The sequence below is a fragment of the Gallinula chloropus genome (genome assembly GCF_964237585.1).
Source record: "Gallinula chloropus genome assembly, chromosome: 32".
In the NCBI taxonomy this organism is placed as follows: Eukaryota; Metazoa; Chordata; class Aves; order Gruiformes; family Rallidae; genus Gallinula; species Gallinula chloropus.
Window position 1 is genome coordinate 2,076,522 of NC_140117.1, and position 17,662 is coordinate 2,094,183.

The window sequence follows — 17,662 nt, forward strand, 5'->3', positions numbered from 1 at the left end:
GAGCGAAACGCCCGGCCCCGACCCAGCAGCAGCGCAGGGATGCAGGGAAGAGACTGAGTTCCCACCCCAGCACTGCCAGACGCTACCGAGGGGCGATGCCGCCACAGCCCGTCCGTGAGCCGAGGGGGAGAGTCGCACCACACGCCAGGAAGAGCGCAGGAGAAACAAGCTCACGCCCTGACGTCAGCCTTACCAGTCTGCACCAGTTCTTCTCCTGGCACACAACTTCTGGGTCTTTTCACTGCAGGCTCAGATGACAGGGCCTGAGTCTGGAACAGAAACAAACAAAGCACCGCCCTGAGTTTAACCTGAACACCAGCCCAAGCCAGCGGAAGCTTCCGGAAAGGGAGGCAGCTCTGGTCCGATTTAGGGACCAGGATTTGCTGGCTCAGAGCGCAGCAGAAGGATCTTAGCAGGATCTCTGACCAGCACGCTGCCCTTTGGGTTTGATTGTTAATAGGGGCTCTCCCCCACGCAGGGATTAAACCCCCTCAGGCTTCCTGCCCAGTTCCCCTCGGGCAGCTCCTCAGCATTCCGGAGTTCAGCCCTGACTCTGGCTCGGGGAGAGCTGAGCCCCTCAGAAAGGGGTTTTGTACAAACAAAGAGTCAATGGTGCTCTCAGGGACAAATAACAGAGCACGAGGGTTTCTTACTCCTCTCACCCTACGGGGCAGTAAGAAAAAGAACACGGCACCTCCCAACCAAACTAAGGGGTCAAGCAGCTCAGGACTCGTTTTTACAGAGCCAAAGTCCTAGGGGAATCCTCTCCCGGGCCGGTGGATACCCAACCCAGCAGAGAGGGCTTTATCCAGAGGAAGCAGGCGATTGTTTTCCCAAGGTCACGTAGTTTGGATGCTCCTTCCTCAGCTCCACGTGCCAGAGCAGAGCAGGCAAACCTGAGCCAGGCAAACCCAGCACACCAGAGGCGCCTGCTGTCAAGGGCAAAGAAGAGCCTGAGGCTGCACAGGTTCAGGAAAGTCTCTGCTAACCTCTCCCACAGACTCTGCTCCTGGAGCGGCATCGCTGCCCGAAGCTCGGCGTTTCCTTGCTGCCCTGGCTGGGACCTTCACCGCAGCAGCAGCAACCTCTTCAGCCTTCTCCTCACACCCAGGGATGGCAGCATCTAAACAACAAAGGCAGGCTACGTGACAGCGTGACTTAAGAGGGGGTCTGGATTGCCATTTGCATGGCAGCCCAGCTCCTCGATCCCACCCAGAGCACTGGGATTCATTCCAAGCTGCACACCCTTCTGCACTTTCAGACACCCCTCAGTTTTCCAAGGGACACCAAACCCCAGAAGAACCAGGGCTGTGAACTACCTTTGTCATGGGCGCCACCTGGTTGTAGCTTTGGAGGTTCCTGCCCATCAGGATGTTCCGCAGGCTGCTGAGAGCTGAGGAGAGAAGACACAGAACAGGGATTTACAACCACGGCTGAGCTTCACACAAGCAAAACTCCCAGAGCTAATTGCTGAAGTTCCCCTTCCAAGCCCCCCTGGGATCATCTCAGACACACACACAGACACCACAGAGCATCCCCCGCCTCTCCAAGCCAAGGCACCGCTTATTATCCCTCCACAGTGGGGTAATTCCCTTCTGTTAATGCTTCTTCATGAGTTACACTTGTTCCCAGCACCAAACACATGGCTTTGGCTAACGTGGAACGGGCTTTGTTTCACTCTGCACAGGTTAACCCCCCCCCAAGCCACACACTGCCTTTCAGCGGGGCAATGCCCCTGTGTACAACGCTGAGTTACTCTCCCCGGGGGGTTCACCACCCACACCCGCAGTTTTGCCTCTTTCTACCTCAAGGGGCAGAAAGAACGACCAGCCTGTGGCTGAGAGCTCCGTGCAAGGACTCCCGCAGGGGCCCTGGGAACACCTTTGCCACCTCCCAGCCCGTCCCAGCCAGCGCTGCTGGGAAACCCCTTGGCAGCGGGAGAGCAGCTGGAGCACCTGACGCGGCTTCCCTGGCACCGCTTCGCCCGCCATTCCCAGCGAGGGGTCGCTGAGGGAAACCGGCTCTCCCGCTCCCATCGTGCCGGGACAGCCAGCAGCGCCTGCACAGGCACCTTCCTGCCCTGGCCCTGCGCTCTGCACGGCTGCTGGGAGCTGCTCCTGCTGCGGCCAGCGTCTCTCTCCACAAGACGCTCCCTCTCCTCAGGGACACACAAGCCACAGGCACGGCACGGCCATCGCTGCCCAGAGCAGGGGGGCCGGAACAAGACGGGTCTCTCCGGTCCCTTCCAACCCCACAACCCCCCACCATCTGTGCCTGGCAGCTCCGGGACGCCGGCACCGGTTCAGCCCCGGGAAGGCAGCCCCGTGTCTCCACACGCCCTACGCCGGGACTCCCCCCCAGCCGCTGCTCCCCCTCACACACACACACACAGAGCCCTCTGCTCCTGCCCCACGCGCGCTCCCAGGGCCCGTTTCTTTCCCAACTCCCCGCTTCCCAGACGGAAAAGCCCCCGGGGGGCCAAGGGGGGCGGGGTCGCCAGGGGCCTTCTCGGGGCGGGGGGACCCGCAGCTCCGCTCCCGCCCTGGGCTCCAACGCCCAGGAGAGGTCCCGCAGGCCGCACCCGGGACGCCGCGGGGCCTCAGGGACGGGGCGAGGCCCTCGGGCGGCCCTAAGGCCTCGGGCCGGAGCGCTGACCTGGGGGGCGGCCTCTGCAGCGGCGGCGCGGCCGGGGACGGCTCGGGGGGCGCGGCGGGCGGCGGCCAAGAGGCCGCCGAGGGGCCCCGGCAGCCATCGGAACAAAGGCACCGGCAGCCCGCGGCGGGAACGCGCCCGTCCTGCGCCGCGCCCGGCACGGCCCGGCCCCTCCCACCAGGGGGTGGGGCAGCCCCGCCATTGGCTCCGACCGCTGCCTGTCTGGGCGGAGCTGGGCCGGGCTGGGCCGTCCCTCCCCGGCTCTGCCCCCCGCTTGCCCGGCCCGGCCCTGCCCGGCCGCCCCTCCCAGGGCTGTGCGGGGCAGCCCCTCCAGTGGCTCCTCCCGCCGCCTGTCTGGGGAGGCAGAGCCCGGGCAGGAGAGGGGCGGCTCTCTCCTCTCCTCTCCTCTCTCTCTCCGCCCCCCCACCGCAGGTTCTGCGGCCCGAGGGACGCGGGTGGGTGGGAGCGGCCGGCGGCCCGGCCCCTGGGCAGGTTCCCCCTCCGGTCTCCTCCCCCCGGCTCAGCGGGGGAGAGGACGGAGACCCGGAGCTTACCGAGCCCTTTCCCCAGCGCTCTCCCGGCGCTCAGGGCCTGTCTCCGCTCCCGCTCCCGCAGCACCGACCGGCTCAGCCATGGCCGAAGGCTCGACTGAGCGAGAGCGGCGGGTGGGCAGGACGCGTGTCCCGGGACACGGAGCGGGGACTTGGGAAGCGTTGAACGGCCCCGCCCGGGACCGGCCGGACCGGCTGCCCGGGCAACGGCGACGCGCGACCGGCCGCCGAACCCGCCGGGAACGGCCGAACCCAGCGGGCGGGAACGGGGCGGGTTTCCCCTGTCCCGCTGGGTTCGGCTGGGTCCCGCAGCCACCCCGCTCCCCCTGCCCTGCCCGAGCCAGAAGGGCGGGGATGCGGGGAGGGAGGGAGGGAGCTGCGCGGGCAGCCGGGCTGAGGCTTCTCGGGCTGCCCCCGGGTTTCCACCCCGACAATCCCGGAACCCCCTGTGTTTACCTCACGTTTCTCCTTCCCGGGGAGAACAGGATTCCCCACCGAGGCAAAACTCCTCCGTGTCAGACGGGAGGAGGATCGATCCCTTTGAACAGACAGCGCTGGGGATCTCCTACCTTCAAGTCAGGCTGCCAGCACTAGAACTAGATGCTGCCTCTCTCAGCACAGAGCAGGTGAAGCCCCCAGCCCCATTTACACCAGCTACAAAGTCCCCACCACAAAGGCAGGGCTTATTCTCCCTGTCGTGACTTGTTGGCGCTGGTGGGCAGCGGATCAGCCGGGCTTCCAGGCCATTCTCCCTTCCCTTGTTGGAGCAGCTGTTTGTCCATCTTCTTCTCTCCTTGCTGAACATCCTGGCAGAAGGGAGGGAGGGGGAGAAAGAATGAAAAAAGGAGCTGAGGAGCTCAGGGTGTGAAGGGAACGTTTGTGATCTGGCGACAGAGCAAACTGCACAGGCTGTTCCCAAGGCACTGGCACGTTTGATGGGGGGGGGGGACACGTATATAAGGGAGCATAAGAAATCGCATTTATAATAACTAACACATCAATAAGAGTAAATTCAATTACTAACTATTGCAAGATGCTTGGAGGGAAAGCTGATAATGAGAACATAATAAATGGGAGCAAGGCTGTGACTCGTGACCCCAGCAGCCCAAGGCAGGTGGCACCTGGGACGGATAAGGAGGAAGCATCAGCAGGAAGGTAGTTCTTGGGATGGATAAGGAGGAGCCCCCTACTCACTCAGATCACTGTGGGGACAGACAGGGACCATCTGTCAGCAGACAGACGGTCTGTTTCCAGACAGGCAGGAAGCCGGGTTTATCCCACACCCCGGGATCCCGGCTCCAGGGATCCGCATCCCTCAGGGGGGAAGGGATCGGGATGTGCCGGATCAGAGAAGCTCTGACAAAGTAAAGAAAGAGCCCAGATTCATCTGCCTTTGACCATCTCGGGGTGCACCGCTCCCGGAGGCACTGCAATACCGGGACGATGCGCGGAGCGGAGGGAGCAAGCTCCGGGTCCAACTCCCAAGTCCAAAAATCCGTTTAATATAAAGTCCTCTCATCGAGGACGTATCAGATATTAAACTGATAAGAACAGATACTACACTTGATCTTAGCCAAAAGGCCGAGAAGCGATGCCTGACTCACTCCCAGCACCTCCACACACCCCCGCCGGCACTCACACAACTCACGGATGCTCCACAGCGGACCCAAAACTCCCCCACGTCCCTCTCGCATTCGCATTCCCCTGCCTATCCCCCTCTTCCCGCCGGGATCCGCTGCTCCCAGCTCCGCGAAACCGGCGGAGAGCTCCGCACCGAGCACTCCCAGCAGCCCGTGCGCGCCCCGCTGCTGTTCTCGATTTGCATGGCCACGCCCCTCTCCAGCCGCTGCTCTGGCCGCTGTTCTCCCCAAACAGCACCCAGCTTCTTCCTTCCCCCTTCCTGCTCCTCCCGCCCGTCCTGATCCTTCCTTTACCTTCCCTCCCCCACTCCCACCCCCGCCCCCTCCCCCGCCCGCTCCCCCCCAGCCTTTCCCCCCTGGTTCCCAGCACCGGACACTCAGCCGAGCGCTGCGAAGCTCCCCGAGCCCCCGGGGATGGAGCAGCGGGAGCCGAGGGGAAGGTTCTCCCCGCTCCCGCTCTACACGTTGTGTAGATCCACACAAGGCTGCCCAGGGCCCCATCCAGCCCGGCCCTGAACACCTCCCGGGACTGAGCATCCCCCACCTCTCTGGGCAGCCTGTTCCAGCAGGAAGAAATGGACATTTTAAGAAGTACAAATGCCAGAGTTCATTGGGTGCTGTTAGCTGCTGGGAACATGCTCTCTCTTGTCCTTCTTCCTTGCTTGACCTCCTGTCATTCACGCCACCCTGGCGTCCCATGAAGGAAACAGCCCTGTGGAGCCAGAGAGTGGTGTAGGGGACCGTCTCCAACAATTCAGACACTGTGTCAGGTGTTTGTCTCAATCCTGCTGGAACATTCCACCACCAGCTCTCCCCACTGTCAGCAGTGCCCCAATGCTCACACTGCAAGACCAGATGCTTCCTGCCTTCCTATGGCCCCGAATGCAGAGCTGAGTGAATTTAACCCAAGCCCTGCGCATGCACCCAGACCCGGGGTCTGGAAGAGAGAGGGGCCTGGAGACCCCTGAAGACCACCTGAAACCTCCCAGTGACGGTAGTGGGCAGGCACACCACCACTGCAAGGGGGGTGGCTAAACAAAGTAGCTCTTGGAATATGCTGATTGATTCCTGGAAGGAGTGAATACAACACAATAAAAGAACAGAGGTGACCAACGTAGAGGGAACGTTCCCCCACTGGACCTGAAGACATTGGCCTGACAGGACACTGCAGCTCTGTGGTGGTAGAGATTGAAATCTCTCTCTCTCTCTCTCTCTTTCCACTCTTTTTTCATTCTTCCCCCCTTCTCTGAGCCCATGGACACTGACAAGGAGCCTATGCACACGGACAAAAGCCCCACAGAGACGGTCCAGAAGCCGCCTGGCCAGAATCTGCCTTGTCAGCCATCGGATCAGGGACCCACTTGGTCTCTACACCCACCGCTCCCATCCACACCTCCCACCCAACCCACCCAGAAATCACTGTCTCCTGAGGAATCGGTTGGCAGCATTTGTTGGGATGTGCCCCAGGCTCAGGGATGCGTTTATCCACTGAGAGCAAGGCTGGGCACAGAGCAGAAGGAGTTTGGATGGCGACCATTGAAAGTGGGCAGCTTCCTTGAAAATTCACCTGGGAAACACAACCCCCCGTTTGGTCGAGCGATGGCCGCTTCCTAAAGAAAAACTTGCCCACTTCCAGGACTGAATAGAGGAGCAACTGGCCAAGGGACACATCCAGCCCTCCACAAGCCTGTGGAACTCGCCTATTTTTACCATCCCTGAACAGGACGGGAGATGGCGCTTGGTGCACGAGGTAAGAAAAGTCAGTGAAGTGATGGACGATGCGGGAGCTTCGCAGCCCGGTCTGCCACCTCCAAACGTGAGACCTAAAAATTGGGACATTTGGGTTGTTTTTTCACTATTCCCCTACACCCTGATGATTATGAGAAATTTGTCTTTTCAGTCCCGACTGTAAACAAAACTGAACCCATGGAAAGGTGTCATTGGGTGGTGCTCCCACAAGGCATGAAAAATTCACCCACTGTGTGCCAGGCTTATGTAGCCTGGGCACTTGCTCCAGTACGAAGAGCCCATCCTGATCTCATCTTTTATCATCACATGGATGAGGTACCGATTGTGGGAACAAACTTGGACATTGAAAGGCCCTGGAAGTCATTAGTAACAAAATCAAAAATACATATACATATACTTGGAGATCACATGAATCCTTTCATCAATCTGCCAGGGAGCTTCAACGACAACACCACCTGTCAGTTGCTGAGGCTAAAGGGCTTGTACAGTCGTGCCTGGACTGTCAGCAGTTCACCAGTGGCCTTGCCCCTGGTGTGAATCCTCATGGCACGTCCCAGAATTTGGTGGGCAAAAGTATGTCCATGTTTGTCTAGATCCCTTTTCTCTGGCAGTGTGGGGCTACTGCACAAATGGGGGAATCCAGTAAACATGTCCAAAGCCACGTGTGCTCTGCCACAACAGCACTTGGGGTACCCCCTGAAATCAAAACCGACAACAGCCCAGGATATAGAGCAAAGGGAACACAAACCTTCTTCCAGTTCTGGGGCATTACCCATGTCACAGGGACACCACATTCGCTCACAGGCCAGGCCATGGTGGAATGAATGAATCAAACTCTCAAGCGTTTGCCTCACAAACAAAAAGGGGGAGAGAAGGAGATCTCTCCAGCTGATCGACTAAACATTATTTAAGTCTGCCACAGGACAGTTTGGCACCTCCAATGGTGAAACATGGAGTAGGTTTGAAAGGAGGTTTGGAAGGGATCAAAGAAAGTCCATGTCAGGTGTTAGTAAGAAATGAAGTTACAGGTACTAACTTGGGGAAGGAGATCTGCCTGTGTCATTACAGATACGGGAACCAAGTGGGGACCAGCCAAGTGGATGAAGCTGTGGATCCAGAAGAAAGCAAGTCTGCATGAACCAGGATGGGATCCTGATCCCAGGAACTGAACTCAAGTGTTCCAAGTGCAGACACGGTGGACTTGAGTTGTGTTTTGGGAAATATTGAACTATTTAACAGTCTTTGAAATACACCTGTAATTTAGTGCAATAATGACTTCCCCACGGCCTAAGGTCACGGACAATAATGGCTGCCTGTACCAGAAGAGAAGCTGATGTTACCTACACCCAGACACTCCTGACACTCCTGATTGGCAAAGCAAACAAATACAACAGCAAAGGTAGCTGAGGCTACGGATGTGGATTCTGTGAGACCTGCCCCCTCACAGAATCCTGCAGCAACTGATTTCCTATCACTGGCTCACGGACACGGGTGTCAAGATTCTGATGGCACGTGCTGCAGGAACCTGTCTGACCACTCTCAGTCCATTCATGCCAGCATTCAGAAATTAATAGATCAAACACAAAAGATACATCAAGAAAATGGATTCTTTGGATTGGATAATTGGTTTCATGGGTGGGGAATGTCAGGATGGGTATTGTCACTGTCCAGAACCGGATTGCTGATTTTAGCAGTTGTAGTGGTTGTCTTACTCTTACTGCCATGTTTGTTGAGCTTTCTGCAAAGGGCCCTGCAGAGATCTCTACAGGCAGTTTCTGTAACACAAATACAACAAGGGGGAATTGTCAGGGAAGACAGCAGGCCTGGCAGCGGCCTAGCTCTCTTCACCCAAAACATAGGCCCTGACAACATCCTCGTGTGCCCATGAGACAGGACAAGTTACTCACGCTGAGAGGAACTTAATAATCACATTCCCAAAACACAGCGGCCTTGATGACAGGGGTACAGGCTGCCCTAAACCAAGGAGTTGTGATGGGAAGAACTTGGGAGTAACGGAACATGTCAAGAACCAGCCATAATAAGATGGTCACACAGCCGGTGTGTGGATGCTTTCAGGCACCAAAGGTAAACTAAGGATATTTAGCGATAAGATGGGTTATCAGAACTCGTTATAATCACTAACCAATCAGTGGGGTGTCAACAGTGTGTGTAACCAAGTAGCAGTTTTTCAGCTTGCCACGTTTGCAGTAACAAATGTCTCTAATCTGTGGGATTTCACCCAATAAACGGCTTCACCTGAAATAATAAGATCCCCCTGGTGTCCCTGGTCCTGTGCCTGCAACCACCGAGGACCGGGAGGGTGCTACTGGACTGTCACTCCATCACTGACCGCCAGCACGCCTACCTGCGTGGCCAGGTGCTGCCACCGCCTGTCACACGATGTCCTCCTGTCCCCCTGTCCCCTGTCCCTGGTCCTCACTGCCACCTGTTGCCACCACCCATCCCCAACAGTTCCCCATTGCCACCCGTTGTCACCACCCATCCCTACCATGACTCACCAGCACACCGTGTCAGTAACCGTCCTCAGTGCATCCCCAGCTATCCCTGTCATACCCATGGGACATCTCCATCATGTCCCTGCAATGTCCCCAGCCATCACTACCATGTCCCAAACACATCCCTACTGTGTCCCCAGATGTCTCCCCAACATGTCCAGCTGTGTCCTCATCATGTTCCCATCTCGTCCCTGCCATGTCATCACTGTATCCCTGCTGTGTCCTCAGTTTTGCCCTCCATGTCCCCGCCAAGTCCCCTGCTATGTCCCCTGCAGTGACATATATATTCATATATATTCATATTTATTTACGTGAGGGGGGTATATATATAAAATATATATTTTATTTATTTATTTATTTATATAAAGCATCTATTGATAAACATTCTTTGGATCCACTCTGACAGCAGAGGGAAGAACAGGAGTCAGCCTGTCAGTCCCTCAGCGCTGCTGCTTCCAACCAATTTAAAACCAAACCAGACCAAGAGGCACAAGACTTTGCTGCCAGCTCGCTCGGCTGGTGTTTAATGCTGCTGGGTAGCAGGGTAGCAGTACTGCCACACCCATCCCCACCATCTCCTTGCCACATCCCTGCCGTGTTCCCAGCCCTGTCCCACCTGTGTCCCCATCACATCCCCTCCCATATCCTCACCGTATCCCCCCTGGCATCCCTGCTGTGTCCCCAGCCATCCCCTCTGCTGCATGTGGCTGCCATCACCCAGGAGCTGCGGCTCTTCTCCCGCTCACTCCATGCAGCATCGTGTATGGACCGGAGAGCTGGAGCTGGGAACAGGTGACAGTGGCAGCCACCCAGGCAGGTGCCCACACCTTTATCACCTGCTTGCCCTGGCGCTATGACACAGGAAGGAGGTGACCCCCAAACTCATTGTCCTTGTGTCCCCACGCTGATCCCCATCTCACACAGAGGATGGTGAGCTGGGGATACAGATCTCGGGGGACAGTGGCAGGGGGTGGCCATCGCTTGGGCCCTGGTGAGGGATGCTCATGTCCACTGTCCTTTGCACCAGGAAGCTTCACTGCCTCGATTCTGGTGCATCATTAACCTTGATGCATGACCTGGGTGATGGCTGCAGTGCTCAGGTCAGGTCCAATCTCCATCATGAGCCCTCCTATCTGTGGTGTCTCAGCCCCCATGTCCCACAGGCCCATGGAACTACGAACAACTCACGACGACCTTCCCACTCCAGGTCTACCTGAGCATCTCCAGTTTTAGCCACCTGGTCTCCTTGGTCCTTGTCTTGATGCTCTCGAGGGACACAGTTCTTGGACATCTACATAATGGGGGTCTGCCCAGGCAGCAATGTCCAGGCCCAGCTGCCTGGCTGTGACTGCTGCAGCTTCACTTGAAGGAACACAGATAGAGAGACACTTTTACCAAGGCCTGGAGGGGCAGGACAAGGGCCGTGGTTTGCTACTGAAGGAGGGGAGATCGAGGTCTGCTTGTAGGTCCACAGCCCAGGGAAGTGCTCTGGGTCTCTGCCAAAATGGTGGGGACTCTTCTGAGAGCAAAAGCCAGTGTCCAACAGAGAAAATCTCTCCCAAGATTCATGATGCATCCACACAGACAGAAGTGGTAAGGAAGGAGACTGCAGTACAGGCAGGAGGTGTTGGTGAGTGCTTGCACCCTTCTCCTGCCGAATAGGTAAGTGCCTGTACAAGGTGGGCACAGGGTGATGATTGGTGGCATCAGGTGCCCGAGATTCAGAGAAGAAAAATAAGATGAAAAAAGACCTGTGGGGACCAAGGCAAAGGTAGTTCAGTAAGGCAAAAGCAAAAGCCATGTGGAGAAGCAGAGGAAAAACAGAAGAATCATTCGCTATTTCCCATCATCAGGAGATGCCCAGCAACATCCCGGGCAGCCGGGCTTCAGTACGCGCAGTGGCTGCTCCAGAACACAAGCATGGTCAGTAACAAACCATGTGCTGGTGCAGTGTGGTTAGCTCTCTGCAGGCAGCTCTCAGCCTCTCCAGCTGCTGAGACCACAAGGGCCACATCCAGCTGCCCTGGTCACTCATGGAGCAGTAAGACTGTGATCACTGCAAGGATGGGAGGAAGAGACAGTGTCACCCAGGGCAAAATCCCTGTCCACAACCCTCTGCTATGGTGGTCTCAGCGTCCCACACCAGCAGCCCAGTGTCGTTCTGACCATGGGTCTCAAGGGGGAGCACAGAGAGCTGGGCCTGCCCCATCCACCCCCAGTCCCATGTCATACCTTTGGCCAAGCTGCCAGAGCTCCCATCCATGTCTATGGGGGAGAAACAGCTGCGAGCTGCCACCTCGTGCTCGCTGTGGGCACAGTGCACATAAGAGAAGAGGGGAAGAGGCATCAACATCCACTGAACTTTACCCTCACGCTCAGGGGCTCTACAGAGAGTTGTGGCTCATGACCACAGCCCCTACCAGCCCCCTGTCATCTACCTTCCTCCCACACCCTGGAGCTTTACCTGATCTGCACTTCCAGATGATGAATCCAGTGATGGCAATGACAGCCAGGATGACAAGGGGAACAACCACCCACGGCACGATGGTCGACGAGTTGGACTCTGACTCTGGGGATGAACAGGGTGGTGAGGAGCTGAAGGGGAACCCCCCAGTCCAATCTTTCATGTGCCCAAGGCCACCAGACTCACCCCGCGCAAAGACCCCCGGCTCGCCCAGGCTGGCGTGCTCCACACGGCACCGGTACTTGTCCTGCTCCCCAGGAGGGGCCTCGATGGACACCCAGGTGTAGTAGGTGCCGTCGCTGTTGGGCACGATGCTGCCCCGCTGGGTCTCCTGGTCCCTGACCTCACCGTCCTTCAGCCAGCTGATGGTGATGGGCCGTGGGTAGAAGCCGTAAGCGCGGCAGTGCAAGGTCAGGTTCCCATGGGTCTTCTTCCCTGACACTCGGACTGTGGGGGGCTCTGGGGAGGGGGTGGCAGTGAGGGCTGGCACACACATCCACTCTGGCCCCTCCCCAGGGTCCCCATCTCCCCTCACCTTTCCTCTCCAGCACAGCCTGCCCATAGCTCACATATTTCATCAGCCACTCAGGGCAGATGTTCTCCAGGTAGTCCTTCATGTGCTTAATGGCAGTCCTGTCTGCCTCCCAGTTCCTCTTGGTGATTTCTGCTGCTGCATCTGCCGCAGTCAATGTCATCGTATTCATGTCGAAGGCAATGAAGTCCCTCCCATCATAGGCAATTTCCCAACACCCCCTGGTGATATTGTCCTCCAGGAGGTCACAGCTGACTCTGCTCTGCAGTGTGTGAGCCCCTGAAACACGACGAGGGAGATGGGGCTGAGTTGCTGCTGCAGCCCTGGGCCTTCAGTGGGGCAAGGCCCCCCCGCAGCGCCCCCCACTCCATCTCTGTGTGATCCCCAAGGGAATTGGGCACCGAAACAAGAGCTACCCCCACCCTGCCCAGGGCCCACAGCACTTGGGGCATCACATAAAGCTGTGACGCAGAGCCCCTGGACCCAGGACATGGCTGAGCTGGCACCCAGCCCCACAGAACCCTGGAACAGCAAGGGGATGGGACAGAGTCCTGAATGCTGGGAGAGGGATCAGATAGGAGATGGCATGGGTTGCAGGAGCCCCTCTGGCTCTGGGGTGGGGTGTACAAAGGAATGGTGAGGGACTGGGACATGGGGTGGGAGTCCCTCTGATTCTGGGGGTATTCACTGCCACAGGATGGGGAGGGCTGTGATGTGGCAGCCAGGCCTGGGATGGGTGCTGGGCATGGTGGGTAGAAGGCCAGAATGTGCTTTGTGGGGCACCCAGAAGCCTCCCTGGCTCTGGCACAAAGGATCCCATGGAGTGTGGGGTGAGGAGACACGGTTGCTTGGAGTGCTCTGCCAACAGCACTGAGCTGGGAAGGATTGGGACATCACAGGGCAGTGGCATGAGGAAGGGTAGTGTCTTCATGGGGGAGAAGGGAATGGAGATCTCCCATCCCACAGAGTCCCATCCCAGCCCACACTCACCCCCACTCTGGTTGTAGCGGCTCTGCAGTGTGTCCAGGTTCACTGTGGAAATCTCCTGATTGGTCTGTTCAATCTGGGTCTGCTGGTCCCAGTACAGCTGGTCCAGGTTGGCCGCCATCCAGTCTGCCCGGGGCACCATCCTCCTCGTCTCGCTGTCGTAGCGCACAATGAGGTTCCCATCCACGTACCCCATGGACACAAACTGGGGTACTCCTGGGCTGGGCTCTGACACTGCGGTGTGGAAGTAACGCAGGGAGTGGAGCTCTGTGGGGACACAGGGGACAATGAGGGTTGGGGGGTGCAGGGTGAGGGTGCCCATAGTGAAGGTTTGGGCAGGATTGGGTGGTGAGCCTGGGTGGGGGTCCCAGAGCAGCAGATTGGGGGTGTGGGGTGCAGCTTCAAGGTGAAGTGTCTGTTGGGGAGGGGTATGTGTCCAGGAGGGGATCCTACTTCCCATGAAGGGAAGACAGGGATCCTGGTGATGAGGAAAGGGGGGCCATGGCAGTGAAAAACCCAAGGTTCCCAGGAAGGGGATCCAAGGGTGTCCCTGGCATCAAAGAGAAACAGATCTGTGGGAGCATCTTGGAATGGGATGGAAATGGTTGGAAGGGGATGGAAGGGAGTGTAAGGGGAGTATTCCAAGGGGGCACCTGGTCTTCAGGGATTGTGACCGGGGGTCTCTGTGCCCTGGGGTGGTCTGGTGCACAGGGAATGGAGAACAGTTGTCAAGAAACAGGATCCAGGGGGGTTCCTGGGTCCCCATCCGCACTCACCGCACGCTGCCCAGCCAAGGATCCCCAGCAGCAGCAGCCCCAGTGCCTGGCCCGGCCCCATCGCTCATCGCTCCACTCTGGGTCCCCGATGTCATGAGAATAAGGAGCCCTGCTCTGGGACAAACTTTGCCACAAGCCCCGCCCCTCACCCCGCGATTGGCTCTGCCACCACCCACCAGCCAATGGTAGCCTGAGACGCTTCTTACCAGTGACTCCCCCACAGCACCGCCCAGTCCCCCCACGCCCCCCTACCCGTCCCCTCCTCAGAGCCCCAGAGCCCTCCATGGCCCCATATCACCTGTATCTCCCAGCCTGGGGACACCCCTGGGCCCCGCAAGTCGCAGATCTCCCCTCCACCCCAGCCCTACTCTCCTCCCCTTACCCTGGGGCACTCCGAGACCCCCATCCTTCTTCCCCAGCCACAGGCTCTGGCCCTCAGCTCTCTCTGGAGGGTTACGAGGCCGGAGGCATCCGGGTGCTGTGTCGATCGGCCAGATGGTTCCCGCAACCGGAGGTGCTGTGGAAAGACCCCAACGGGCACCGTGTCCCCTCGGTCTCCCAGAGACATTCCCCTGATGCCAGGGGCCTGTTTGACACCGAAGATGCCATCGTGGTGACGGGAACCAGAGATGGGAACTGGTCCTGTGTGGTCCAGAACCACCACCTGGCCCAGGAGCAGGAGGTGTCCCTGCGCATCTCCGGTGCGACGGCTGCAGCCAGACCCTGCGGCGCTGGAGCAGGGCGGGGGGTGGCTGCCTTGCTTGGAGCAGTTTTGGTCTGGGGTTGGGGTGCAGTGTGGAAGTGTGGGGGCATGGGAGGGGTGCACACCTTTTGACTAGTTTTAGGACATGAGAGAACCTGAGCCTCATGTGCTTCAGGGTAGTGTTGATATTTCCAGGGTAAGAGAGGACTCTGTCCCCTTGAGTCCAGAGCTCACGGGACAAAGTCTTGGAGGTGTGGGGCGGGGGTCTCTTGGTCCTTCTCCCCACAGACGTGAGTGGAAATTGGTCCCTTTCCCTGTGGATCTGTTTGTTTCCCAGCTCCCTTTTTCCATGATGCCCGTCCCTGGATGGCTGGTCTGGGTGTGCTCCTTGTACTCTCCATTGGGTTCTTTGGCCTTGCAGCTTCTCTCTGGAGAAGGAAAGGTGTGTTTGTCTCAGAAGTGTGTGTTGCCTTCATCCAAAAGATCTTTGGGCCAAGGACAGAAGGGGACGAGGACACGGTGGGGTGTGGGTGGGACGACAGGGAGCATGGCCTGACTCTCTGGCCAGTGGAAACATCCAAGAGACCCTCTTGAGTGGGAACATCTCAAGAGGGTGTCTTGGGTCTTCCTACTGAGGAAGAAAACTACCTTCCTGACCCCCCACCCCTTCCTCTGGCTTTGTTTTTCAGTGCTGCTGTCCAGAGAGATGAGTGAGACCTTCTGACCCCATCCCCCAGCAAAGCCTCCTCGCACAGGATCCCCTGAAAGGGATTTGGCTTTGGGTTGTTCCTGACATTTGGTCTTAACTCCAGAAAGCCTGGGTGGGCTGACAGGGGGGATAAGCTGGTAGGAGCCATTTCCTGGAGCAAGGCAGTCTTGTCCTACTCCTCAAAAGAAGGAATTCTGTATCACCCGGAGCTCTGTCAGCTCCTACAGAAGCACTTACGGGATGAGTAGTTGTTCCCTCTGGTCACACATCGCTTTTTGGGTTTGCTTTCCAGGGAAATGAGATGCAGCCCTGGGTGAGTGTTCCTGAGCTCCCACACAGCGAGAGGTCCTGTCCCATGTGCTCTGTGCTTGTTCCTTTCCCTCCTTTCCCATCCTTTCCATCCCTGCGTTTGGGAAAGCCCAATGCAATGTGATAGGAAGGGTTGGCAGCCTGGGCAGACCAGCGTGGGCGTGGACCCTCTGCCCTGTCCAGAGCTGCTGGGGATCAGCTCTGGGATGTGACCAGCTCTCCTCTCTCCTTGTAGCCTGGAGAAAGTTTCTGCTTCCCCACAGTCCGGGTAATTGGGTATTTTGTTGCCCCTCTGGGTGGTTCTCCTCCCTCTCCTCATGTACTGACCTGGGCTGGCCAGTGTGTGGGACTGTCCGTGTCTGAGTATGTTTAGTGACTCCCACACCACAGATCATGGCACTGGCCTGTTCCTCTGCTGTGTTCTTGCCTGTTCTACCCATTGTGAACCTCTTCTACCTGTTATGAGCTCCATCAGTGGGGCCAAGAGGAGCCTTCTCCCCAGTGATACCCCAGGCACTGCACAGACCCACCTAATGACACCCCATCCTGCTCCTCCCCGCAGGGGCCAGAGCCCCACTATTGCCTGTTCCCACAGGGCTGAGCTTGTACATGGCCGTATCGTGCTGGGCCCAACCCTGTGATAAGGTCTCTAGGATGAAGGAGATGCCCCTCTCCTGCCCAGGGGGCAGATCCTGGCCCCAGGGTGGTGAAACCTGCCCGGTGTTGAGCTTTGCTCCTGATGCTCTGGCTCCTCCTGTCTTCTGCAGATGTGGTGACCCTGGATCCCAACACTGCTCATCCCCAACTTATCCTGTCAGCAGATGGGAGAAGTGTGAGATGGGGAAGAGCATGGCAGAATCTGCTGGATACCTCACAGAAATTTACCCGTATCCGCTGCGTGCTGGGCCAGGAGGGGTTCAGTGAGGGGAGGCACTGCTGGGAGGTGGAGGTGAAGGGGGAAGTGGGAGGTAATTCAGGGTGGGCTGTGGGGGTGGCCAGGGACTCTGTGAACAGGGAGGATGATACAGACATGAGCCCTGAAAGAGGGATATGGGCTGTGGAGCACTGGTTTGGGCAGTTTGTGTCTCTCACCTCTCCTCCCACGCCCCTTTCCATTTCTCTGGTCTCCAGCAGATTCTGGGTCTGTCTGGACTGCCCGCAGGGGCTGGTGACTTTCATTGATGCTGACAGTGGAGAGGAGATCTTCACTTTCCCACCAGCCTCATTTAATGGAGATACAATCCGTCCCTGGTTATGGCTGCATACAGAGGGAACCGAGCTGTGCCTCAGGGACAGCACCTCCTGACCCCCATCCACACTTCCCACAGCCCCACAGAGCCCCTGCCCTTCTGCAGACACTGCCCATGCTCTGCTTCTCAGAGGTGCAGGAGCAGATGTTTCTCCCTGCCCTGCCCCAGCCCAGGGAGCAGAGGGGCAGTGAGGGGGCTCTGAGGCTTTCGGCTGGGCTGGAGCTCATTTCTTCTCAGTGGCTGGTACTTGCTGTGTGTTGTATTCCTGTTGCAGACAGAGCTGAGAACAGTGTGATGATGTAGCCATGTGGTGATAGGCAGGGTATGGCCAGGACAGGTTTGCTCACCCTGTGCTAGACTGTTATTTCCAACTGTCACTGCTGTTATCTCTCGGTGTCAGGCTATGGGGCTGTGGGGCTGCCTTGCCTTCCTGGCTATCAGTTTCCCGTCTTAAGGCTGCTTTTTGCTTTTGCTGCTGGCTGTAGTGCTGTTGAGCTGATCAGCGTCCCGTGCTGTGTCTGGGAAGAGTCTGGTGACAGCAATAGCCGTACGTACCCCTGGGCTGCTCGACGGCCAGGGCATCGTGGCTGTGCCTGTGCCACTGCTCTGCACCAGCTGCAACTCCAGTGTTACCTCGAGTCAAATTGATGGGTGATCTGTGGATGAGGCCTCACAAGATCAGGGCAGCCCAAAGATCCATGGCTGGGAAAGTCCCCTTGCAGAGCCCCTGCCCTTCTGCAGATCCTGCCCATGCTCCTCTCCTCCATGCCACAGGAGCAGATGTCCCTCTCAGCCCTGCCCCAGCCCATCCTGCCCAGGCAGAG

General features: G+C 58.0%; 2 protein-coding genes across 2 annotated transcripts in view; one reads left to right on the forward strand and one right to left on the reverse strand.

Moving 5' to 3' along the window:
- Nucleotides 1–13,928, reverse strand: part of LOC311202781 (class I histocompatibility antigen, F10 alpha chain-like) — a gene marked incomplete at its 5' end in the record, with an annotated part of 270,685 nt that extends 256,757 nt beyond the window's left edge. The window contains one exon of the mRNA XM_084277427.1: nt 13,868–13,928. Within this exon, the coding sequence (XP_084133553.1) occupies nt 13,868–13,928 (61 nt within the window). The remainder of the gene's footprint in view (nt 1–13,867) is intronic.
- Nucleotides 13,929–15,519: 1,591 nt separating this feature from the next.
- On the forward strand, nt 15,520–16,894 carry LOC311202944 (butyrophilin subfamily 2 member A2-like; the record flags this gene model as incomplete). Its single annotated transcript, XM_084277588.1, has 3 exons — nt 15,520–15,523; nt 15,824–15,856; nt 16,356–16,894. 3 exons carry the CDS (start codon nt 15,520–15,522, stop codon nt 16,892–16,894), a joined length of 576 nt encoding a protein of 191 aa, XP_084133714.1.
- Nucleotides 16,895–17,662: the final 768 nt, after the last annotated feature.